The following is a 26,530-nucleotide window of genomic DNA, read 5'->3' as shown; positions in this document are numbered from 1 at the left end:
CAATGTACGGCAGGTAGTGAGACAACTGTAAATAAAAACATATGCATAGGTGTATGAGTATAGAAGATATGATTACACCCCCCTACAGAATCACACATTGTTCATTTTACACCCTTAATAATAATATAAAGCATTGGTGCATCCACTACTACCTCACAGATGGGAAACACCATCCTTTTTTGCATGAATAAGTTGTTTATTTTTATATTTAAGAAACTTTTTTAAATAAGCTGAAAAATGGGCAGGGTTAAATTCTTTGAAAAAATAGTAAGCAACACATCATTTCTTTTATTTTCAATGATTAATAGTTATAAATTAGATTAATTGTGTCTATATGCAAGCTTAAACTTAAAAATGTAACCGTTTTCAATTTAGATTTTTCTGTTTTTGAAATATGTACCCAAGACAGGTTTTTCCTCATAATTAAATCTGCTTAAACAATCATCATAGAACAGCAATATTGGTGCATTGCTCATAAACCTGATGTAGGATTTGCCTATCTCTAGAGGTTTCCTGCCTGATAGAGCTGAAGGTGCACACAATGCAGAAAATGCCAGCTGTTCAATAGAGAAACAATGCTCCTCTTGGGAAAAGGGAGAGGAGAGGAGAGGAAAGGTAGATGTAGGAAGCAGGGAACATGAGCACCAGAGCCATTTGTCTCTGTCACCACCCCCTCCCGCTTCTCCTTTTCTCTGTGTCCTCCTCCTCACTTTTCCCATCTCTATCACTCTTTCTTTCCATAATGTCTTGTTTTCTCCCTCCTTTCCATGTGTCTCAGTTGCTCTCAATCTGATGAGGCTGCATCATGGTGATGCATGTTGACAATCAGAGTTAATTGCTGATCATGTGAAATTTGATATCTGGTATTGTCATGGGCTATGTTGAAATTGAAATTTAAAAGTCATAGCCTCATATGATGAAGGGTGCATATGATGAAGGCTGTATCTTTTCAAATTTGTTGGATTTGATTCTATTTTTAGTTTTCAAAATCAGTATTTAATATCCTTGGTCAAGGTTATTTTTTTTTTTTTTGTGGCTGTGTGATGGTGTTTCAAGCGATTCCCCAGGTCAAAGTAGGGCAGGAGAGCCTGGCACCAAGTCAGCTTCCTGCATGAGTGACCTGAGGAAACACTGTGTGTGTCTGTTTGTCTGTGTGTGTGTGCGTATGTCTGTGTGTGTGTGAGTCTCCCCGCCCTAGAGCAACCATAGAGCAACCATAGAGGGGGAGGAGCAAAATAAACACGCTAGTGAACGAGCGATTGGGAAAGAGCAGAGGAGTAAGAATAGGGAGTTAGCATCTGTTGTTTCTGGCAGCTGAGCTGCACTGGACTCATTTTAATGCACAAAAAATATTTTTTCCCTCATTTCCTCTCTGTAGTAGACAAATACTGCATACCCCAACCACCCCCACCCCCCATCCCCCCTCCCACACACACACACACACTTTTATTCATGCACACTCTGAATACTGCACTCTGGCACTCTCTCTCCAACGTGGAGCTGGTTTTTTTTCAGCATCGCCGCTCTTTTTCTTCATGCACATCCCTGGATTCTGAGAATCAAACCTCTTTTTTTTAGCTTAGTCAAACTCTGATCTGAAAGCTACGGTACCGGCATCACTTTGTGGACGTTGAGGTTGTCTATCTCCCACCGGTGTGTGAGTACAGCCAAGACAGAGTTAGACTGATTTACAGTTTGATGCCTTGCCTCTAGTAATGTCTGTTTTGATGGATGTGACTTTTTCAACTTTAGGTGTTTGGTGACATGCGAGATATGCTAAAGGAAAAGAAAAAAAAATTGATGAGTGACTATAAACTTTAGCTCTATCAGCAGAGCCTTGTTGTTTAAGGATTCATAAAACAAAAGAAATGGATACAAAAATACATAACATCTCAAATTCTGCTCTCATGAGTTCATCCTTTTCAGTGCATTTTGTTTCTAAGGAATCCTGAGTAATAAAATCTGCTCTGTAATTATTCCCCGAACAAAAAATAAAAGAACAGATTTTCACTCTGTTCATATTCTAACTTTTTTTTGTCAATCAGATATACTCTAGCTGCTCTCCATCAAAATTGTACTTGTTTCCACTTTTTCTCCTCATTTTTTGCATCATTTTTCTGCATCCCTTTCTCCTGTTGTTTTTTTATCGGTTAAATGCTGATGATATGAAAGTTCCAGTCTTTCGGTTTAGTTATTCTGACATGGAGATTTATTTTAAAGCCTATAAAACCAAAGTGGAAAAATGTATCAGTTTTTACACTGAATACAGTAGTTGCTGGTATAAATTTAAAAAATAGTTGTCTTTGTCTGCAGTGCAAATATAAAATGTTTAAGACAAAAAAATATTTGCACAGGGTCATTTTGGAGTATTTGGAGTATTTTATACCTCATTTTTAAGCAAAACAGCAAAAAAAAAAAAAAATCAATGGCTGAATGTTATTGTTCATAGAGATCTATTACTGTCCTTTTCCCATTCATGATACTGTTTTTTTGTACTACATACAATCAAAATAAGTTTTGTTAAAAAAAAAAAAAAACTGATAAAAAGCATATTTACTTGAGATGCAATTGAAACTGAATAGAATTTTTTATTTTTTTATCAAGATCTGCAGCTTCCAGATTAGTCTAGCGGTGTGCATGTCAGTGAGCAAGTGTGCAAATGCATGACCGCCTGTACCTTGAGTGTGATTGAATTACTCTGGGTTAATTAGATTGTGTAGTTCACAATAATAGGTCAGACACACTCACACAAGGACATCCTTAAGAAGGGGGCTTTTTTGGGCTTATTACTGCTAGGGATGTCACAGTGTGGATCCTAGGAAGCTGTGTGGTGCTTAGCAGAATGGGAGACAGTCAGCATGGATTTATGACACATATCTGTGTTTTGTTCAGAAGCTAATACTGCACTCAGTACAACAGAGCCCACTGCATCAGATCTTGTTTTTTTTCTGCTAAAGAATCCCAGCATTAAAACAGGAATCATTCTGCATTATCTTAAGAAATTTCATGTAATTAGGCTTTCTACCTTGAGCATTTCCATAATTGATGTGCATTTATAATTGAAGAGGCACAATGACATTTTTATTGCCACTAGAAAAATTGGGTCAGAAACCTGAGTGTTTTTGCAGCACGCAGCAGAAGGGCACTGAAACACAGGGAGGCTGGGTGGAGACCTTGAGCCAATGATTGCACTTTGCACTGATTGGCTAACTATTATTGTTTCTCTCTGCATGGAATTGATAAACAGTTTTGAAAAGACTTTCTTGTTTCTTTTAAAGCCCAAAACACGACTACATACTTGTTCCGTCAGCAAAGAACCAGGCATTTTAAATAGATCTGTAACCTAAAGAAAAAGAAAAAGTTTGGTCTGAGTAGGACATCAAAAACATCCCCATTCCAGGGACCCAGATCTTCCTAAATCCAGTTCTGGTCATATCAAAGAATAATAATGCTAAATCATGAAGTTTTAATCATTAACGTCATTAAAACATTTTTAAAATATGAAAACTAGTTTATGAATCTGAAGAATAAAGAAGAAATTTTAAAATGCTTCTATTGATACCCTATAAACCTTCCATGATCTCTCTGCTTTGGAATATCGTTTTTAATCACCAACTATCCTTAAACCTAGGTAATACATTGAATTAGTGCTGAAATGTGTTATAATCAAGAATGAATAAAGATACAAGTCCAACATTTAAAATTAAATATCTTTTCAAGTATGTGATTTTATTTCTTCTCATGTTTCAATGTTTCAGCCAAAGAGCAAATTAAAGCTTAATGAGTGTGCAAGCACTGCACCAGTGAGGCTACATCAGACCAATGCTGAGCCACTTTCATGTCACTTTGGGAAGTCATCACACATTTTTTATAGGATCTTTCAGTTACCCTGCCTCTTTTATAAAGTCAGATAATCAAACCATTCCAACCCCGATCAACTACCTTCTGTGACAGAACTCTTTTGCAATAAGGAGTTCTATAAATTTTATTTAGTTAGCTTTAATCCAATTTTTCCATACAGTAGGATAAAGTAGTTGAGGGCATGTTGAAAAAGGAATGAAATAGCAGGAAGCATACATTGCCTTTGTTCTAGACTTACCACATCTCAGAAGTGCCATTGATTCCCAAAAGTCTCTTGTAGATGCCTACAGTACAAGCTGTTACCCCAGGTTGATTATACAATGGCTAATCACAGTTACAGAATGAGAAAATGGTAAAGAATTAGAACTTGTTTTTTTGCATAGCTTTTTAGAAGTTACTATGAAATTATTGTTAGGTAAAAAAATTATTATATGCCAGGAAACCAAAATTAGTTACTCATTAGAAACTATAGATCATGTTTATTGTACAATAGACGTGATGCTTAGTGAGCCACTGCTTTACATTTTACTAAAGATTGTCTGGTGCAACTCAGCATAGTAGGATATAATCAAACAGTTAAAATGTATCGGCAACTAATTTCTGTAATATATCATAACAACCTGTTCATTAATTTTCATTACTATGACTTACAGATGATAAAAATCCTAAATATAGGTTTATAGATCATAAATAAATATTACATAATATCTATGAAATAGGAGTTCTAAAACATATATGATACTGTATGTTTTTAGAGGCTTACTGTCACCCTCAGTAGGAATGGCAAGCTATAAACATTCAGATTAATAAAACAAAAAGATGTTTACAGAGGACTTTAGTCAGGAAAATCATTGGAGTGGGCTAATATTTGTGCAGGTATAGTAGCAACTTTGAATGGTTTTTAAGGCAAATTCCATTTAATATTTGGATGATATTTACATACTATGAACTTCAGAAGGAGTTTGTGTTTCAAAGGCATACATAGAGTATGGAATGATTGTCTCCCCGCCACACAGTGTAGTGATTCATACAAAGGGAGCCCAGACCAGTTATTGAGTCCTTCACAATACGCTGACTTACCTTTCAGTTGGACCAAATATCTGTGTTATAGTATTTTTTTCATATTCTTTTTTTCATATTCTCCTAGTGGCCTTAAAATTGCCCTCATGCATTTTATGTAATTTAAGAATCAATTTAAATTTAGAAGTCCATCACCATGTAATATACCTCGCTTTGATCATATCTGCAGATAATCAGTATTTGTGCAAGTGAATATTATGGCATCTTTTGTGCCTCTGAAAATGGGCAGAAATCGTCTTGCAATTCTAATGGATTTTAAACTACTTGTTGAACTGAACTCATTTATGAAAAAGTGATTATCATTTGAAGTTATCTTTAGGCTTTGTTTTGTCATCCTTCTCGTGTTCTGAGCAAAAATGATTGAAGTGCATAAGTTGCTGCTTTCAATATTGTGCAGCAGGTAATTAATTGGTAATTAATAATGACACAAAATAGTGTGCTTTTGTTTTTTCTGTTGTTGTTTGTTCTGAAACAACCTGTTTTCTATTTTTTATTTATTTTTTCCTCTCTATTTAGAGTACAGTTGTTTTGAGGCCAAAATCCATGACCTGAGGGAACAAATGATGACCAGCAGTGTCAGCTCCAGCTCAACCTCTCTCCGCTCCACACAGAAACGCACACTTTACGTCAGGTACAGTAAAACTAACCCTTCTTGGCCCAACCACTAATGAAAATTCTTATCACAGCTGTCTACTTGTTACTGAGCATGAAATGTCGAGAAAAGGGTTATCTCCTATAAAATCCCTAATAGATTTTTGGGTGAATACAGTGTCACACCAATACGTTTAATGTGCTGCCAGTTGCCTACAGTATGTGTCCTCTGTCTGTATCTATCTTATCCTTGCCTCTCCTCGTTATTCAGCCTTCTCTGAATCACCACTTCTGTCCCTTGTGTGGCTCTGCAGGGTAGTCTAAGATGCAAAGTGAGATTTAAAACAAAGTCTTTTATGTTCCTTTTTTCACTCTATTACCTATGTGATTTTTTCTTTTCAAACTACTTTACTAGGTCAACAAATATGTCACATCAGAACCAAAGATAAATCACACAGAAAATCAGATCTTGGGAGACTTAAAAGTCAACCTAACAGATTTTAGAAGCTTTTTAGTTGAAAAAATTAAAGTCATTTAATTTTCTCATTTTGAATTTACCTATGATGACTTATTATGAAAAATAGAGGCCACTGAGAGTTATTCTGAATGAATGCAAGCTTTCTGAAAAACATCTTATTATTTTTATTTTCAATTTTCCTTCTGGCTATTGTAGAAATTCAGTAAAGGTGTGGAAAAGTCAAGTGAGCTTTTGAAGAGTTTGTTTGGGTTTGCTTGTCACCTTAGCTGAGCTGTCACATGTTGGGGTTTATCCTTAAAAAGATTTTTGGCTAACTGTCCAGTATACATATACGTTTCTTTTTATATATATATATATATATATATATATATATATATATATATATATATATATATATATATATATATATATATATATATATATATATATATATATATATATATATATATATATATATGTATGTATGTGTGTGTGTTATATGTCTATGTGTGTGTGTTTTGGCTTTTGTGTGCTCATGGATGTAGTTAAACTCTGAACAGATGGGGTATTTGCAGCAAACACTGGTACATTGTGTATACAAGACAGCTTAACCTTTTCTCTTGCCTCAGTGGAAATGTCACTGACGCAGAGTGACATACTGTGTATACTGTGGAGCTGTCCTCTGAGTGAAAGGTGTATATTTGTGTTACTCCTCTCTTCTCCCCTGACTCATCTTAAATTCACACCATTATGATCCATTTTAAAGATACTGTAGGGCTTCTTAGTTTCATAGTGCAAATATACCCTACCCTGAGGAGGCAACCGTTGGTGACAATAACAGGACACTTAAAATTCAGTGTTTTTTCAGTATTTGGCTGCAGAAAATATAGATATTTATAAGTCTTGACTGAAATGTTTCACAATCAATACTAACCTACAAAGGCCTAAGGAACCTATGAATTTGGAATTAATAATGCATAGATTTTAAACTGGGGTTTGTGATATGGTTGAATATTTTGTGACTCCCTTTACACTCAAAAAAAGTCATTTTTATTGGCAGAACCCATTCCCTCAAGACATATTAAGTTTAAACCCCTTTAAAATGACAGAAGAGAAGCAATTTATAAAATTTTATTTAAGAAATTTCTTAGATATCCTGAACAGTTATTAAACATATATGAGACTAACTTTTACTTAATATTTCACATCTTTATATTTTTGTTAAATCAAGGTTCAAAGCTTATATATGCTGAATATGTGCATCCTATAGAAATAAATGCAAAGTTTTGGATGTTGGTTTATTGTCATATACAGTGCCAAACATATTATTATTATTAAATCCGTGGGAAATGAAGTGGGAAAATGTTGTCTAACATCATGGATTTAGACAGCATCAGATTATTGGCTCAAAGAGTATAAATGACTGATTCAACTCCAGTCTCCAGCTTAACTTCAAAGTGCTCTTTTTTAAATGCAACCTCAAATATACAGTATTGCAGTATTTGGTTAAGTGACCAATACCAGGCTGCAGATAAACTGTGCTGTTATCATCAAGGTCCCAGCATAATTATTGGTTAATATTTTTTTGAGATTACTTAGCTGGAGGACAGACAGGCAGACTTACTGTATGGTGGTCCTGAGGAGCAGCGGAGCAGAATATCACTAGTTTTCCTGAAGTGGGTGCCGTTCTGACAAGGTGAAACGTTTCTTTCTCAGCGAGACGAGAGGATTCCTTCCAGGGCTTGAAGGACCAGCTTTTTCCAGTGGAACTGTAGATATGCTGCCAAAGATTCACAGAGAATAACTGGGTAAAAACTTGAGGTCTCAGAAAAAAACAAAAACTCAAAGTATTGACTCAGCAAAACTCAGAGGGGCTAGAGTACCCAATACTGGTGAGGCGATGGTGACAGTCTGCTGCTCATATACTCCTCAGACGGTGATGACAAACAAGCTGCAGATGTGAATAGTTGAGAGCAGGAAGAGGCCCTCCAGATCAACGAAGGAACAATGGCACCATCTGGTGGATGCATGGAGACACTGAAAAAGAACAAAAACAACCCCCACAAACTGGAACCCTAACAATGTTAAGGAAGCCATTTATGTTAAGAAAGAAAACCTAACCCTTAACAGAGTGTGTAAACTCAGGTTTCAGCTTTTCAAAAACTTTCAGCTTTTCAAAAAAAAACAAGCGATTCCTTCCCACTCTCATCGCAACCCCCACCCCCCCTAAAGGGGACAAACATATCTTGTCTGTTCAGCCAGGCAAAACAATTATCCCTAATTACCCCCTTTCAGAGACATAGACCAGTATTGAGTATTGCAGGCTAACAAAGAACCAAAATGAGTGCCCATTCCTAAGGGGTGGACTCGTTCGTCCAGTTCAATTTGCATTTTCTAACCCAAAACAAAGCTTTGTTTTGTTCAACTCTATAATGCCTCGAACTAAACGCTATTCCTGACATTTTGAATTGAAAAAACTTCCTGGATGGGAAGCAAAACATCTTCAAACTTGGAAAGGAGGTCCAGTGTTTTTTTTTTTTTTACTTTTTTGGAATGATTGTGATCTGGATGACTTTAAATCTTCACCAGCATAAAGCCCATTATGATGACTGACAATTCTATTGAAACATAGGATAAAAGGACATTTCTAGCAATTGGTTCTTTTTTTTTATCTTTGTAGTCATCATGACTAAATGGCTTAACATTTGCATGGTTTTCTTGTGAGCAGCTGAAATTTGGATCAGGATGTAACACCAGCTTGACATTGGACACTAATAACAATTTCCAATTCACTACAAAGTTGCTGTATCATGGTTACTTTCTGGTATACATCCTAAACAATTCCCCTTTATCTGATAGTTTGGTTGAGATGCATGAAGCTTGACCAGAAAATAAGGCAAACTTATATTCCTCTAATGGTCAAATATTCAAAGGATAATGGTCAAATATTCAAACAGTATTATACTTCTGCCTTTTTATGGCTAAAAAAAGTAGTGTGTGCTTTTCTCTGTACCTTATATCCACAATAAAGTTAAATATCTGGACCAAATTAATGTTTTGAAGGTGCCTAGTCATGTACTATGACCTTTTGAATTTCCATGGCAGAAATTTGCTGTGGTTACATGCAAAGGATTTAGGATTAAAATTATAGTGCCCTGTTGGCCTGCAACAGACTGGCGACCTTTCCAGGGAGTGCCCCACCAATACACTGCAGAAATTAGGCACTGGCCCCACGCGACCCTGAAAAGGACTAAGCAGGAGAAAAAAGATGGATAGATTCCCTTACCTTATTATATGTTTTTTTAAACAAGTTTTAATTTGGTTGGTCTGCATTTGTTTGTTCATTTGTACTGCTGGCAGCTGGCAATCACTTACAACAATTTTAATGTCCACCAATTGTGAATAGCGCAAATATTGTTTTGATGCTCAAAAAGGATTAAGTAAACACTATGAGGATAAATATAGGTTGTTTTATTTTAACGTGAGTAGACATAGACCTCTTTAAAAAAAAAAAAAAAACTATTATGTCACACCATCCTGTAAAAAAAGTTAAAATGTGTTCATTAAAGACTAATTAAAATACACAATTTAATATTAGTGATGGCTATTCTGTATAAATGGCTGGGTGACATTGTAATTCTAACCTCTCTGGTTATCATTAATTATTCATGTTCTGAAACGTAATAGTAGAGGTCACTTAAATTTGTTTTCCTTACTTCTACTCCTAATTCTGTATATGTATCTGTTTAATGTAAAATATAGATGTAGAAATGAATTAGATTATTCATAATTAGAGTTCATTTAATGAGGCATTTCTCTGAAATACTGTTCTCTTTTTTATTTGTAAAGCAGGGGTTGTATTTCTTCATACAATATTTATTAAACAAATATTGGTAAACTAAAGAGACAAAGGTCTATGATTTTATTTTTTTGTATGGCTTTATTGTTTAGTCTGGCACAGAAGTGCTATATATTACTTTTTCCTTTTATTTACTAAACTGAAAAAGTTAAATAAGCAGAAATTTATTGTGGGCATTCATTGGAAAGCTTAACTGCACTTGAGTAATCTTTAGCTCCACAGAAAATTTAGTCGGTCTGTTACAGAGCCTATTTAAAACTGTTTTGTCACACATTATTGTAATTAATGTGGGCTTGTCATCTAGAGGAATACATCAGGGATTTCAACTAAAGCTAATGTTAAAATGAGAACATGTAATTGAATTAGAAATATGTTTTTCAACTGCAGCCTTAATAAATTTACAAAACACCATTCAACGATACTTTCTTACTTAAAAATCACTGGTGATGTTTGCAAATGCTTTGCTTGATTTAATATTTTCTTTGCTGGTGGTGACATACAACCTTAAAGGTTTTTCCTTCATACAACTGACAGCTCTAACCCTGAATTTTAGATTTATACTTCATCCTTCCAACCTTTCTTTTGCTGTGTACAGCCCACAGACGATTCCTCATACTCATAGAGGTGTACATACTTAGCATTTGCACATATTTGCAGAGCTCTATTTTCTACTGCCTGTTGGTTCACACCATTACACACAGCAGTAATTAATCCATGTTACTTTATTTAGGAATTTAATTGGTTTCAACATAGGAATTAGAACTGAATTTACTGCCTATGTAGGAAAGAAAATCTAAATACTTTAAATGTAACCATCTAAAATTTCCCCATCATTTATTAGTATCTGCATCTGCCCTTTAAAAGATGGAAATGTCGTGAAAGTTGTACAAAGCAAAATTTCTTATTGTATACACTCTGTGTATACAAAATGAAAATATAAGATGTCTAAGTCTATTAAAACTGACAGGGTTTTGGTTCTGTTTATGTTTTCTTTTTGAATTTTCATTGGTTTAATTTCCATGTTTTTTATTCTACTTGTTTTTGGTTGTATTTGAGTTCCTATGTATTCGTTGTTTACCCTCTGTCCCCTCCCTTGTGTCAGTGTCCTTCTCCTAGCTCCCGTCTAACTGCTTCCATCCACGTTGTTCCTCTTCTGTTGATTTGCCCCAGTCTTCCCCTTCTTCTTGTAAGGTTTTATCGCGGTTGGCAAACCAGTTAAAGTACATTACCACCACCAACTGATAAGGAGTTAAACAAGCAAACAGGAAACAAGACTCACCCCCAAAAAAAAATAAACAAATAAAAGTAATAAAAATAAATAAACAAAAAAAAAACGTAATAATTTTCTAAACTGTTTAATTTGATTAGCCCAGTCTTTGTACAATCTCCCATTTATACTCCTCCTCTTCAGTTACTGTTTGATGGTTCCTCGTCGTTTCTTTGACCCTCATGTGTGATTTCCCTAATGTCTCCTGGATTTTAGTTTTCTTTATTTTGTTATTTTGGATTTTTGCTTCTGTTGTCACCTTTTGGTTTATCAAACCTGCTAGAAACAACTTCTACTTCTGCATTTGGGTCCTCTTCAAACCTCCACACAACCTGACAAAAACCTGCCAGTTGTATTCTTGTACTGATGTGTAAAACACTTTTATTCCATAAAATGAAAGAGTAATAAAAATTTTCATCTCTTGCCATATTTTGAATGTGGTCTACTGCATATACTAAAAAAATATATATTTTTTTTATATTGTACTTTTTAAATATATTTTGTAGGGCATATGTTCAAATATGTTATTAAATACCCATTTCCAACCAATTGGGCTTGAATATCTAAAAAATATATATTTTTTATAGGTAACAAAAAATAAGTATTTAATTTAACACATGAAATACTTCAGTTTTAATAAAATATAATTTTATTAAATAGCTGAAGTGAATGTAGGTAAGAAAAAAACCCCAATAAGACATGTTGTCAAATTAGTTTTAATGATGTACAGCTTATTTCCTTTGTCATTAATATTTCAACAAGAAAGCACCTAAATCACATTCTCAATCATAGAATCTGCATACATTTGACATATTTTACTTTAGCTCATTATAAAGTAATGCCTATTATGCTACTTAATATAATAGAGCATGTCACACTATTTACAATGCTTGTTTGTCTCAGCTACAGAAGAAGTGAAAGAAAATGTTTAAATGTATTGAATCCTATCATTCTATTTTTTATTATAGTAGAGTGTAAGCTGTCACACTTTAATTTTAGGATTTGACTTAGGGATCAGCTGATGCCCAAGGTTTACATTTCATTTAAAAATTGTGGCTCCTGCACTGCAAAAACAATCCAGAAATAAGTAAAAAATGGCTTAAATTAAGTATATTTAGCCTTAATTTGAGCAGGTAAATAAGATGATTTGCCAATGGAATGAGTATTTTCACTCTTAAAATAAGATAGTTAGATAATATTTACTTGAAATAAGACGATAAAATAGTTTTTTCTTATTTTAAAAGGAAATTGTCTTGTTCCATTGGCAAAGTGTCTTACTTACCTCCTCAAATCAAGGAAAAACACACTTATTTTAAGAAAAAATAACTTATTGAGATTTATATTTTTTGCAGTGCGGTACTACTGTGAACCAGTTTGTTCTATCCTGCAAGGAAAAAGTCTTATGTTACGGATTCATAACTGAAAATTGTCTGAGGGTTGTGAATACTTTTGCCAGACAATGTACATACTCTGGATGAACCTGAGTAATTAGCATTTCTTTTTTAGCTGATGTCTTATCTGTTCACAACAGAGATTTTATTTGACCCTGTAAATGGAAAGAAAAAGCTGTTTCTTGTTTTTTTCCCCCTATATTTTGTAACTATAGTTGAAAGAAAGAATATTTGTTTTCTTCACGTCACTTAGTTTTAGAAGATAGCATTTGATCACCCTTGTTTTATCTTTTCATTATGGTCATTTTAAACTTTATATTCAATATATTCTCAGGGTAATTAACCTTGAAAGACTGTAGAAAAAACAGCCTTTTCTAACATGTTTAAACAGCTTTCATTCAACTATTACAGCCCTGTTAGATCTTAGGGTCAAGGGTTTTTGACCTTTAGTTTGACTATTTATAGGTTCTTTTACTCACAGTTTTCTACATCTATTTTTTTTTCTTCTCACTTGCTCCTGTGTCTCTGTCTTGTTTTATTGATGAACCCAAGAAGGACTGTTGGGAGTTCAGTTTATTTCAGCTCTAGATGCTTTGCATTCACACAGTTGCACAAACATATTGCTGGCCTATTTTCCCAGGTCTCTTCCCTCTGGAAGAGTGCTATGGTCACAGACACTTATTAATATTCAGAGGTAGGCAAGCATAGATTTAATAAAATGTAATTATAAAACAATTGTAGATTTTTTTTTATTATTATTACTTAAATCTATATAAAGAGGTGTTCAGAATGAAGACAGATTTCCTGGAAATTCAGGGAAGATTGTTATTTATTATGCACAATAAAATAATAATGGTTCTCACTGAATTTTTTTTTTTTTTTTTTTTAAAGGGCTTTGTTCGACTATGATGGAAGTGCTGCAGATCTGAGTGCACCCAATCAGGCTCTGCCATTTAATTTTGGAGACATCCTCCATGTGAGCAGCGCTGGTGAAGAGGAGTGGTGGCCCGCCCGTCACCTTAGCCCCCCACCCCCAAACTGTCCTGAAGTTGGACTCATCCCCAGCCGAAGGAGGTTAGAGCTCTCATGGTTTAGATAGGTTTGGGGAATTCACTGCTTTTCTCTCTGCGTAGTTGCTGGTATCCATATTACCTGAAGGTATCATCTTTTTATCTTATTAACATTGACCTTTGGATGATAACATGGAGTACTGTACATGTTTCTGTATGTATGTTTTTTATCTTATTAACATTGACCTTTGGATAATAACATGGAGTACTGTAAAAGTTTCTGTATGTATATAGGGTTAGATAGAAATGTATGTTATGTTTTTGTAAGCTTAGAGTTTAAAACATTTCTGATGAAAAAGGTTGGAAAAAATACAGGGCAGCAGTAGAATTAGGCAGCTAAATATTACATAGGTGTTTTGGCATAAAATTCCATATAAAAATAAGTCTTACCTCTTAAGGCAAAGATATAAAAAGGCCAAAGACCTAAGAGATAGTTATGGAGAATTTATGTCCCCCTCCTTTCAACTGTAGGACTTGCAGATGTGTGAAAGCTCAAAATGCCTGGTTCCAGAGAGGCTTTTACCTGTAAAAGGGGAAATTTAAATAATACATAAAAGACGGTTGAAAATAACCAGAGCAGTGCAAGAGATCTATAAAAGAAGCAAAGTACTCCCACCCCTTCAAATGAGTGCTATGACCAAAGTATTTGAATAAGGACCAATGATGAAGAAGTTTGTACCTTAAATGTGAAGAAATGTGTTGCTACAAAATGTGGATGAAAATGAATCACTGCATCCCTTCAGTTTTGAGACTTGGAGCAGGTGCAGTGCAATAAGATGTGTGTTGAAACCAAAAGCATTCAACAAGGCTGATAAAGTATATACTGTAGAAAAAAAATTGTTCAATCATGTTTTTTAGTGAAAGGAACGTGTAATTGAGGTCTTTTGGACTACAGAAATCCCACCTCTATTGCAAAGTCATATTTATCTATGACCACTTATTGTAGAAAGCATCTGGACTGAAATGGTTTCAATTATTGCATTTAATTTTCAACAGCAAAAAATTGCATTAATGTAACTTATGTTTTTTATTTTTTTATGAATGATTATGAATGATTTTCATTAGATTCAGCCATACTACATTTTCCTACATCATTTTACTACTTAAACGTGCTAATTAGAAAAAAAACAGCAAAACAGCTTAGTTTGGACCTGTTCCTGAGTAATATACCAGAAATTCAGTTTTTACAGCCTTAAAGCTATTTACTAGGAATTTTTTACTTTTACTTTTATTTTGTTGATGTTGTTCTAGATAAATAATTTATCAGACTGCTATTGATACTCTTGGCATCAGAAACTGAATTTAGATTTCCTTGAATGAATTTTTAACCCTGTATTTCAAAACGAAATGCAATAGTTTGAAAGAATCAAGCTCAGTTTTGTTGGTTTAGAAAGAGTGGTACTAAGGAAGATACAGGAGGCAGAACTGGAGGTAGCAGAGATGAGGATGCTGAGGTTCTCTTTAGGAGGGATTAGGAATAAGTACATCAGAGAGTCAGCTCATGTTTGATGAGTTAAGAGATAAAGCCAGAGAGGCTAGACTGAGATGGGGTGGACACGTACAAAGGAGGGATAGTGAGTACATTGGCAGGATGTCGAGGCTGAAACTGCCAGGCAGGATGCTTAGAGGAAAAGCAAGGATGAGATTTATTGATTGAAATTAAAGAGGGATTGAAGGTAGATGGTGTAAAGGAAAAAAGATGCAGAGGACATACATAGAGACATACATTTTCAAAGCAAATTAATTCAGTTTCAAAACATTCAGTTATCAGCATGGTGAAATACACTTTCAAAGTCATGCATTTAATTTCAAATAACATGAATACACGCTTAGTCAGGGAAAGTCAAATTTAGTTTCTGATGGTACAACTTACTGCTCCTAGAGGTACTTCTTGTTGCATTATATTTTTATGCAAGTGAAGGGTTTTTGTGTGTCCGTTTATAATCTGGTCACGCAGACACCAGCTTTGTTGTGGTTAACTGAATAAATAACCTTCCTCACACATGACTGCCTCTGTGCTTAAAACTGAATGCTGAGCTGTTTAGTGTTGCTGTTTAACTTCAGTACTTTCACAAAAAAATTGAAATACGTTTGGTTTTTATAAATTGAAGCTTCTTTTCTGATGCGTCATTCAGTTTCATTACAGTTTATAATAAGAACTATTAATTAAGATTGATAAAAAATATATATATATATATTTTCTTTCCTAACATCACCTCCTCATGTCGTATGTGACAGACAGATGCTGACAGGTCTCTGAGGTGTGAGAAGACATTTTAAAAAAAGGGACGTATCCAAGTGTGACACATAGGGAGGTGACAGGGAGGCAAGGATGTAAAGTGTTATGGACTGGAAGGGGGAAAAGGAGGATGTGTTACAGGCTAGTGAAGTGAGGATTAAAGGTAACAAGGAGCAGAGGACACGTCAGCTAGAGGTTTGCTGGAGAAGCTCTGGTTGCTACATTAGAGCTAACTGAGTAACTGCTGTCATAGACTGACTGCCTTCAACCTACTGACAGGTTTAAGGAAATCTTAATCTAGAAAACTGCTTTTAATTAGTCAAAGTAATTTTGCATTTCATTTTAAAATGTCTCCAGTGTTTTGTTTTTTATTAGAATCTGTTTCCTAATAAATTATCAAAGAGCATAAAAATCTCTCTTTTTTTTCTATTTTTCATTTAACAGAGCAGAGAAGAAGGAGAGATCGAGGCTAAAGATGGTCAGAGTGTCGAGGTCTCAGGACAGATCGGTAAGTAGATGCCTTTTTTGATTACCCTCAAAGTTGCATTTGCTAGAGCTTTTAATTTCATTTTTTAAAAGTAACACTTTCTCCTGAAAAGGTTTTCACCCTCACCAAACCTCTGGAACCTTATAATGTTAATGGGTTTAGTTCATTAATGTATAAAACTTTCTTTGCAATGATCATCTGAGATTTGAAGGAGATGTTGATCTGTTGAATTGATAGGGCCAAATGATTTTAGCACAAATTTCCATCTGAAAATAAAAAACAAAATAAATCATAATAACTCAACAGTTGTTAGATCTTTATGCATCCCTTTAGTACTGACCCTGTGTAGGGATAGCATTTTTTTCAGTTTATGTTTTGCAGATTTTGCTGATTTATTTTTGATACATTTAAGTAAACAATAATTTTATAGTCTCGTCAGAGGAACATTAGGGCTTAAGCTTCTACCAAATTACCCAAAAAAAACTTTTTGCACATTTCTCATAACCTAAACTTAGTCTAAAGGTTCTTGGAAACAACACAAACATAAATTGCACAAAAAATAAAACTGTTACGCCATACACCACATCACTGTTACACCACATCACTAATTATTGCTAATTAATTAGTATTTATTACCAACTAATTATTAATTGAATGAACACAACATTTTCAGAAAACATTTATAGAAAACAGTTGTTGCGGTAGTGAATGATAAAACTACAAGTTTATCGCTCTTGTCATTTTCATCAATGTTTGGCTCCTTAGCTCCTCATTATAAAGCCTCTGCGGGGATTCAGGCCATACATCTGAACATTTATCCTGAGTTAGATAAATACATTAGTACTGATATAAATCCAGCTATTGTAAGTCAAATTTATAGCCCAATTTTAAATAGAAAAGCTTTAGAAAGTTTTTCTGTGCTTTATCAGTGCTTGTGTAACGAAGTTTTAAGTTAATTTTTATTGAACATTCCTTTATCCTATTATGCCTAGCAGGCACACAGCAGCTTTTTAAAGCTGCTAAAAAATATGGGGTGTATCAAAACCTGACAGTTTTGTATAGACTTTTATGTTATTGTACTGATGTAAACTGGCCAAACACTCAATTTTTTGATGCTGGAAGATCTTAACTAAAATGTAGAGGTGATACAGCTATCACTGTGGCTCTAGCAAGAAGTTTAGATCAGCTTATTTCCACATTTTTAAACCAATCAAACTACAGGTTCCCTTTTGAGGCTCGTTAAGACTGATCACTTTTCCTTTGCATTGGACTTGAGAAAAATGTGAGATTTTAAATAGAAACTTTAAGAGTTTTATTATTGAATCTGGTTTAATATTAACTTTTGTTTTTAAATATGATATAAAGATACACACCATTTTGAAAATAGACAGTTGCACACTTTACAGTGAGAACATCTTTTCATGGTTAAAATATTTATTTAGGACAAGTAGCATTTTACTACTGAGAGACTACAAGGTTGGAGCTTGTACAAATCTAAAGCAACAACATGACATCAGTATGATGCTGAGCACTGACACAAGATTAACACATGCTATTGATATCACTGCATTGTCAGCTGGGTCTCACCCTCCTTCTGTTTTCTTCACACTGTGGGAACAAGCAACTCCACGTGATGAAGCAATGATAATTAAAACTGATCACACTCTTGAACACACTTGTTCTCTCATTTGTTAGTATGACAGAGTTCCAAACATACACACAAATACACACAGATTTTGATTGTTGTGGGTGGTGATTAATACTCCCCTCTCTTTCTGTCTCCTGCAGGATCAGGAAGATAAAGGTGAGTAACCTAACTATTGCTGACACCTGCTGGTCTTTAAATGTAACTGCTTTTCCAGAAGCTTTGTCTGGATGGTTTTCTAATCTAATATTTATTATTCAGTTATATAATTTTTATACAATTCTATTGAGAGAAATTGATAATGACAACTGAAACAATTGCAGTTAATCAAACCTTTACAAAAACTATAACCTTTTATGTTATGGTTTGTTTTTTAGTCATCAAAAAATAGCAAACTTTTCATCCAACCAGATTTTATTTGTCAGTTAATCCTAAAACATCTGCTGATTCATTTGTTTTTTTGAATAAGTGCAATAATTAAGGAAAAAACTAAATGCAATTTTTTTACTAGAGAGAATGAATCACAAGGTAAACATTCTAAAATGACTTTTGATGTTATATATAAGCTATTTGTACCTGTTAAGAATGACTAAAACTACTTACTCTTCACAAAAGTAGATCCATCTCTTATTGTATCTGACACTTCCAAAAATATGCAAAACCTACCTTTTGCAGCATATTTTATAACAGAACCTGAACGCTTTGAGGGTTTTTTTTTTACCAACCTTCCTATTATTTGCTGGGAGGACCATTTTCTCTTGCTCTTATGTACCTTAATGTGCTAAATATACTAATCAGAAAAATATATTTTATGTTATGCATCTGCTGGTCACCCACTGAAAGTCATCTAATCCCATCTGTAATTCTGGGCCTTACAAATGTGTCAACGGAAGAAAAAATGTTGACTGGTTGAATGTGGGACATTTTGTGAAAGCTGTTTTTGTGTGTGTATGTTCGGTGTGTGGATGTGTTTGTTGACTCTGACCTGTCTTGTCCTTCCAGCGCTGGTAACCTCTGGCACCAGTGATAGTGAGAGTAGTTCCTGTAAGTGTAGACCCTCCTCTGTAATCCGTCTCTTCTCTCTTTTACCTTTTCTCTATTGCAGCTCAGTCTACATCCTCTCCTTCTGTTAATTTTATCTGTTTGTGTGTGTTTTGTGCGTGTGCCTGCTGTGTGACATGCCCATGTGTTTTCTTGTGCTGTGATTATGTGCATGCAGGTTTTGAGTGTAAGACACATCTTACTACTTTTCCAGAGCTGCTGGAGAATTCTTTATCAAAAATAGAGATGGTTAGAGGACTAATGTGGTGTAGGATTTATGATATATCTCTGTTTGAACAGCTGGCCAGGAAGAGGTCCTCCTCACTTACCAGCCTGTTGTGCAGCAGGAAGGTATGTACCTAATTCCTACGTTTTTAATCCACAAATTTCAGTCATTATAAGTGATAAAGGCTAATTGTACAAGAAAACCTTTGAGATTCTCAGATTTCTAAGCCTAACTTCTCTGGTAGTATTATCGTTTTTAGATTTTGTCGATGTTGAGCAGGGATGATTTTTTTCTCACTATTGTTTAGGCCGCCTTCGACATTTGTCCGGGGTGGGGGTTGGTAATCCAAAACTGAATGACATTTTCCTCATATTCTTTCATTGAGGAAATAGCATTTAATAATAGTATTAAGTTGATGAGCCTTGTTTGAAAGGTAGTTTTATCCCTGTCCTACATTTAAATGTATTTCCTGAATATAGACTTGTTTTCAAGAGAATTTGCTTTGAGGATGTCAGTAAAACTAGGGTGTAGAGGGGTGCCTTATGCTAAAATTCTTTGTATTTTCACACTTACATTGTTTTCAATCATTTTATTTATTTATTTCTTGGTCAATACATTAGAATGCAGTTTGCATTTTAAATCTATGCTGCGTTTATTTTAACAAATGTCTTAACAAGTTCTTAAACCTACTTCTGCTTATCTTTCCCAAGTTAATTACACACGGCCAGTCATTGTACTTGGACCAATGAAAGACCGGGTCAATGATGATCTGATCTCTGAGTTTCCAGAAAAATTTGGATCCTGCGTTCCACGTGAGTTTTTCTAGTTTATGATTAATTTCAGAGGCAACTCAGAAAACAGAAAAATCTATCTAACAGAAAAACAATTCTTATGCATCAGGGTTTTTTTCTTTCATTGTGATGTGTTTCTTTGTAATTTGCTATTAAAAGCTGATTTCTTATTTAAAAATCTAAAAAAATCAAAATCAAAAACAGCTTTGAGTGTAAGCAGGGAGTGCAGAATTACTATAACCGCCTGTGTTAATTTTGTGAAAAAAATATTAAAATATAGTGAGATGTGGTTATTGCTATTGATTCCTATTATTTCAGCTATTTTTTCTTAATGCAAATGTAATACACTTTTAAAAACTTATTAAGATTTTTTTTATTCTCTAATTCACACCGCCTAAATATCTGTAACAGGTTTCGATCTGACATGTAAATATATGTGAAGATATTCTTTTCCATCATTTGAATCTGTGTGAAACCTCTACTTCTCAGACACAACACGGCCACGAAGAGACTACGAGGTGGATGGCAGAGATTATCACTTCATGTCCTCCAGAGAGCTGATGGAGCAAGAGATTCAGGAACACAAGTTCATTGAGGCTGGACAGTATAATAACCACCTCTATGGAACCAGCATACAGTCTGTCAGAGAGGTCGCCGATAAGGTAAGACCCCAGCTGACCAGCTGAGAGGGTTAGCATATTGTGTGCAGTCTGTGAGTGATGGTCAGATTTGATGTCTCTTGCAGGGGAAGCACTGCATCCTGGATGTATCTGGGAATGCGATAAAGCGTCTCCAGATGGCAGGCCTCTATCCCATCGCTATCCTCATTAGACCACGTAATGTTGAAAACATCCTGTAAGTAACAGAATCAAAGAACAAGTTAGTAAGATAAATGCTGCATTTAAACTAGAATGCTTTTGGAAAATTACAATTGTGACATATGTAACATTTGTTATCAATGTGTCATTTTATCATGCAAATGGAGGAAGAAAGAGGAATATCCTCTTCAGAATTGGCTCCAAAACATCAACAGCAAATATCCTACGACTGATATCAAAATAGTTGGCATAAGAATAATTGAACTGTATTTATCTAACATTGGAGAAACTTACCTCTGCATTTAACCCATCCCCTTGGGGAGCAGCGGGCTGCCACTGTGCGGTGCCCAGGGAGCAGTATGGGGTCTTGCTCAGAGACCCAGAGTGCAGGCTGTGGGGATCAAACCGGTTACATGCAAACTTCTCAGAGTACAAGCGCACTACAGGTGCTGGTCATAAAATTAGAATATCATGAAAAAGTAGATTGATTTCAGTAATTCCATTTAAAAAGTGAAACTTGTATATTATATTCATACATTACATACAAACTCATATATTTCAGATGTTTATTTTGTTTAATTTTGATGATTACAAATGACAACAAATGAAAATCTCAAATTCATCATATCAGAAAATTAGAATATTGTGAAAAGGTTCAAAATTGATGGCCCCTGGTGCCACACTCTAATCAGCTAATGAACTCAAACCACCTGCAAAAGCCTTTAAATGGTCTTTCAGTCTAGTTCTATAGGCTACACAATCATGGGGAAGACTGCTGACTTGACAGTTGTCCAAAAGACGACCATCGACACCTTGCACAAGGAGGGCAAGACACAAAAGGTCATCGCTAAAGAGGCTGGCTGTTCACAGAGCTCAGTGTCCAAGCACATTAATAGAGAGGCGAAGGGAAGGAAAAGATGTGGTCGAAAAAAGTGTACAAGCAAGAGAGATAACCGCACCCTGGAGAGGATTGTGAAACAAAACCCATTCAAAAATGTGGGGGAGATTCACAAAGAGTGGACTGCAGCTGGAGTGAGTGCTTCAAGAACCACCACACACAGACGTATGAAAGACATGGGTTTCTGCTGTCGCATTCCTTGTGTCAAGCCACTCTTGAACCACAGACAGCGTCAGAAGCGTCTTGCCTGGGCTAAAGAGAAACAGGACTGGACTGCTGGTGAGTGGTCCAAAGTCATGTTCTCTGATGAAAGTAAATTTTGCATTTCCTTTGGAAATCAAGGTCCCAGAGTCTGGAGGAAAAGAAGAGAGGCACTTCATCCACGTTGCTTGAAGTCCAGTGTAAAGTTTCCACAGTCAGTGATGGTTTGGGGTGCCATGTCATCTGCTGGTGTTGGTCCATTGTGTTTTCTGAGGTCCAGGGTCAACGCAGCCACATACCAGGAAGTTTTAGAGCACTTCATGCTTCCTGCAGCTGACCAACTTTTTGGAGATGCAGATTTCATTTTCCAACAGGACTTGGCACCTGCACACAGTGTCAAAGCTACCAGTACCTGGTTGAAGGACCATGGTATCCCTGTTCTTAATTGGCCAGCAAACTCTCCTGACCTTAACCCCATAGAAAATCTATGGGGTATTGTGAAGAAGAAGATGCAATACACCAGACCCAACAATTCAGAAGAGCTAAAAGCCACTATTAGAGCAACCTGGGCTATCATAACACCTGAGCAGTGCCACAGACTGATCGACTCCATGCCACGCCGCATTGCTGCAGTAATACAGGCCAAAGGAGGCCCAACTAAATACTGAGTGCTGTACATGCTCATACTTTTCATGTTCATACTTTTCAGTTGGCCAACATTTCTATAAATCCTTTGTTTTTATTGGTCTTCAGTAATATTCTAATTTTCTGATATGATGAATTTGAGATTTTCATTTGTTGTCATTTGTAATCATCAAAATTAAACAAAATAAACATCTGAAATATATGAGTTTGTATGTAATGTATGAATATAATATACAAGTTTCACTTTTTAAATGGAATTACTGAAATCAATCTACTTTTTCATGATATTCTAATTTTATGACCAGCACCTGTAATTTAATCACTAGGCCAACACTACCAAGTCATATAAAGTTCCTTATTATTTCAAGTTTATCAAGATGTAGTTTAAATACTCTTTCCATTTTAACTGTCTAATTTTGTGATTTAAGATGCAATACAACCTCACTGAAAATAGGAATGCAGCCCCAGAACAAATACAACTGTTTTTACACCTAAGCTTAAGACTAAGTAGAAAATGAAAAGATATTTTCATTATTTCTGTTTAACCTTCACTTCTACTCCCTACAGAGAGATGAACAAACGTTTGACAGAGGATCAGGCGAGGAAAGCCTTCGACAGAGGCATCAAACTGGAGCATGAGTTTGCAGAGTACTTCACTGGTTAGTCAATGCAAGCACATTCATGAGCAATTTTTGAGTTCTCTGTTTAAGAATCACTGCAGGCACTTAAAAGATATTTGGAAAGTTAAAGAAAAAGCTAAGGATCAATGTCTCACAAACTTATTTTCTGCCTCTTTCTGTTCAAGACAAAATAACTTCCACTTTAGAGCTTAAATTATAACATCTGTTGTATTTAATTGGCAGACCACTGATTTCCTTATGTTTGTACCTCTTGCAGCAATAGTCCATGGCTCATCTTTAGAGGAAATTTACTCCCAGGTCAAGCAAATCATTGAGGAGCAGTCTGGTCCTTACATCTGGGTGACCACCAGGGAGCGACTTTGAATAAACACACACATATGAAATATCCATGCACACATCACTGTATCAACATAATTTTTTTTTCTATTATCAGCCTGCTTCCTCTGTTTTGCATTACTGCACACACATGTATTTACACAAGCACACAATATTGGAGTGGCTGGGACTATCTGGGACTTCACCTTCCTGAAGTGGGGGACCTCAGGTCTGTCCAGCAGCGTTCTGGTGGATCTTCCTTCAGCTTGGTTCCTTAATGTTTAAGGAGTTGGTTCAAATCAAGGCAGCCTGTACCATGAGCTGATTTATTTCACTACTGTTCTTCTTATTGTTGTTGTTGTTGTTGTTTTCATATTAACAAAGAGTAATGCATTCATGTATTGGTTTGTAATGATAATATTGTCACCAAGAGGCAGACTTTTGCACGCTGTAGCTTTACGAGCATGTTTTTGGGACAAAAATCTTGGTCTGATCCCTGTATGTCTCTCTGTCTGTCTATTGTTCCAGGTGACATTGCAAATATTTTTAGATTTTGTTTTCTCTTTAGTTCATTTCTCATCCCTTTGTCCCCTCCTTTTCTCTCCTTACACTCTTATACCATTATATATGAGATGATAATATCTATTGTAATTCTACCTTGCCCCGTAATTCTGGCATTGAAAGCTACCATTGCTGGTTGAAGTATAAAAAAAATGTCTAATCACTTTAGAGATTTGGGGACTAATAACCTTCAATTTATATGTATCATCTGTTACCATAGCTTATGTAAGCATATTAGTTTTTCAACATAGAATTTAGAGAATGACATCAACATTTAAAAGCTATCTGAAGCTTTTAGTTTTGTTTTTTTATAATCAATTACTGTACCATCTAACTACCAAAAAAAAAGACTTTATGTCTTCAATCTGACCCATATTTATTTCGTTTGTCAGGCCTCTCCCAATATAAGCAGTGGCCAGATGAGCAAAAGCACTAATAATTTTTTTTTTGTAAAACATAAACAATCATAGTTCTTGTGTTTCCAGCGCAGCACAGGATTTACGGCCAACCTTTTTTTTACTAATTTACCCTCTAATCTGTTTTTAACTATACAAAACATGAAAACATTTTGAAAACTGGTCTTGCATCTCTAATGGATAGTAAGTACACTAAAAAGATCAGAACCAAAGATATTCCGTATTTGTGGGGTTTAAAAACAGGAATAAAGCAATGGGAAATTGGTCTATCCAAATAATTAAAATAATAAAGGTTAAAAACTTTTATATTTTCTGCTTAACTAAATATACAGAGTTGAGAGATTTGTGCTTGTTCAATAACCATATAAAGTTGAGAGAAGATTTGTATGAAATATATTAAAGCTAATAAATCAAATTCAAGTAAATTAATAAAATATCACAATCTGACTTTAAAAGAGGAAAATATGTTGTTTTTTTTCATTCATCTAATTGAAAAGTGTCATTTTTATATTTAATTTAAGGGACTTGGATGTGCTCCCTTCCAAGTCTTCCAGACTTAATTTTCCTTTTCTTTACTTATTCTGACTTGATGTCCCACTCTCATATCTGTGTTTCTCGTCGTAACACCAGCTTAAACAGTGTATCGGCTTCTTCATCCCCATTGTCATCCCATCCATTATCATCGTCACAGTCTTTGTAACAGCTTCCCCTCCTAATGATAGTTGCACTAATGAGGGCTGATTTCCTAAAAGCATCTTGCTTTAAATTGTTTTGTTTATTGATTATGAAGGATGCAAAAGGGCAGTTTTTGGGAAGGTTTTTACATATTTGTAGTATATAAAGACATCACATGTGCCCTATAGGTAAAAGTTTGTTACTCAGTTAATACTCAGCATCTTTTATGTTTGTTTTATTTTTTCTGCTGAGAGTTTATTTTTCTTTTTAAGTTTGTTGTCCTTATGCCCATAAAAATCTCTGAGCTAGTCCCATGTGTGACCTCAGCACTCAGCTCAATATGCTGTGGGGTTTTTTTCACCTCCATAAATACCAACTAAAGCTTTGGCTTCACTAGTTTCTCCTTGTCACAGAAACTAAACTTTCGAGTCCATGTGACAGAATGTGTGAGAAACACTTTTGCTGAGTGTTGAGGTCAGGAATTAAAATCACCTGAAATGTGATGATAATTTGTTGTGGAGTATAAAAACTCTCTTGCTCTTGATGACACAGCCCTTGTATGCTTGTATGGACCTCGTCAGCCACCCACTCCCCCATTCCACTGTAAACCCCTGGGGCAACACTTCCAAGCTGACTGGAGGACAGAGATGTACAATGGAGCCGTTCTGTCAGCAGAGGAGCCCTTAAATAGTAAAAAAAATTATTTTGACCAAATGTTTTGAAATTTTAACACTTTCTCAAAGAATGTTCTGCTGAACTCATGATTTCTCATTTACATTTTCCCATTAATCCCAGAAAATAATTTTTATTCATCAGCTGAGAGAACGGAAACCTCTGTATGACTCTGGCTGTGTGTTTCTTCCAGGGGACTATGCCACTGTTTGTTAGAGTAAAGCACCGATGCAAAGAATCTATTAAAGAGATGTATCTATATCTGACATATTATAATATTTATCCCTGCTCTAACTGCCTATTTTGGTACGAAAAAATAAAAGGCTTTATTGAGCTTTACTGCAGTCCCTTTACCTGTGACAAGAGGTGACTATTCTTTCCTTTACTGTGTTGAATGCTGATGTTAATTATTTCAATTGATTAATGAATTAATGTAGCATTGATTAATGAATGCTTTATTAATGTAGCATTTCTGTCTGAATAATCAATTAATATACAAAGAAATACTCTAAACAATTTAACAAACTTAAAATAATGTTTGGATTTAAAAAAAGAAAACAATCACAGCACATTTTAAATAAATTATGCATGGCTAAAACATGATTTAAAAGAAAAAAAGGAAATGCTCAGAAATGCCAATGGGTAAGTTATAGATAAAGCACATTTATACCTGAAGAAGTTTT

At 35.0% G+C, this 26,530-nt stretch overlaps 1 protein-coding gene across 4 annotated transcripts in view; it reads left to right on the top strand.

Moving 5' to 3' along the window:
* LOC119772509 (discs large homolog 1-like protein) overlaps positions 1-26,200 on the top strand; it is a 56,976-nt gene extending 30,776 nt beyond the window's left edge. For 3 of the 4 annotated variants that reach the window (XM_038268950.1, XM_038268951.1, XM_038268953.1), the window contains exons 11-21: positions 5,458-5,572; positions 13,398-13,580; positions 16,260-16,323; positions 18,091-18,106; positions 18,950-18,991; positions 19,289-19,339; positions 19,925-20,026; positions 20,495-20,667; positions 20,751-20,860; positions 23,135-23,226; positions 23,465-26,200. In XM_038268950.1, coding sequence (XP_038124878.1) covers positions 5,458-5,572; positions 13,398-13,580; positions 16,260-16,323; positions 18,091-18,106; positions 18,950-18,991; positions 19,289-19,339; positions 19,925-20,026; positions 20,495-20,667; positions 20,751-20,860; positions 23,135-23,226; positions 23,465-23,571 — 1,055 coding nt within the window. In that variant the 3' untranslated portion in view covers positions 23,572-26,200. The remainder of the gene's footprint in view (positions 1-5,457; positions 5,573-13,397; positions 13,581-16,259; positions 16,324-18,090; positions 18,107-18,949; positions 18,992-19,288; positions 19,340-19,924; positions 20,027-20,494; positions 20,668-20,750; positions 20,861-23,134; positions 23,227-23,464) is intronic. The other variant, XM_038268952.1, reaches the window with a different exon arrangement.
* Positions 26,201-26,530: the final 330 nt, after the last annotated feature.

Source organism: Cyprinodon tularosa, unplaced genomic scaffold (assembly GCF_016077235.1).
Source record: "Cyprinodon tularosa strain WSP-4 unplaced genomic scaffold, ASM1607723v1 ctg710, whole genome shotgun sequence".
NCBI lineage: Eukaryota > Metazoa > Chordata > Actinopteri > Cyprinodontiformes > Cyprinodontidae > Cyprinodon > Cyprinodon tularosa.
Note: the sequence above shows the minus strand (reverse complement) of the source record. Positions and strands in the feature narration are given on the sequence as shown.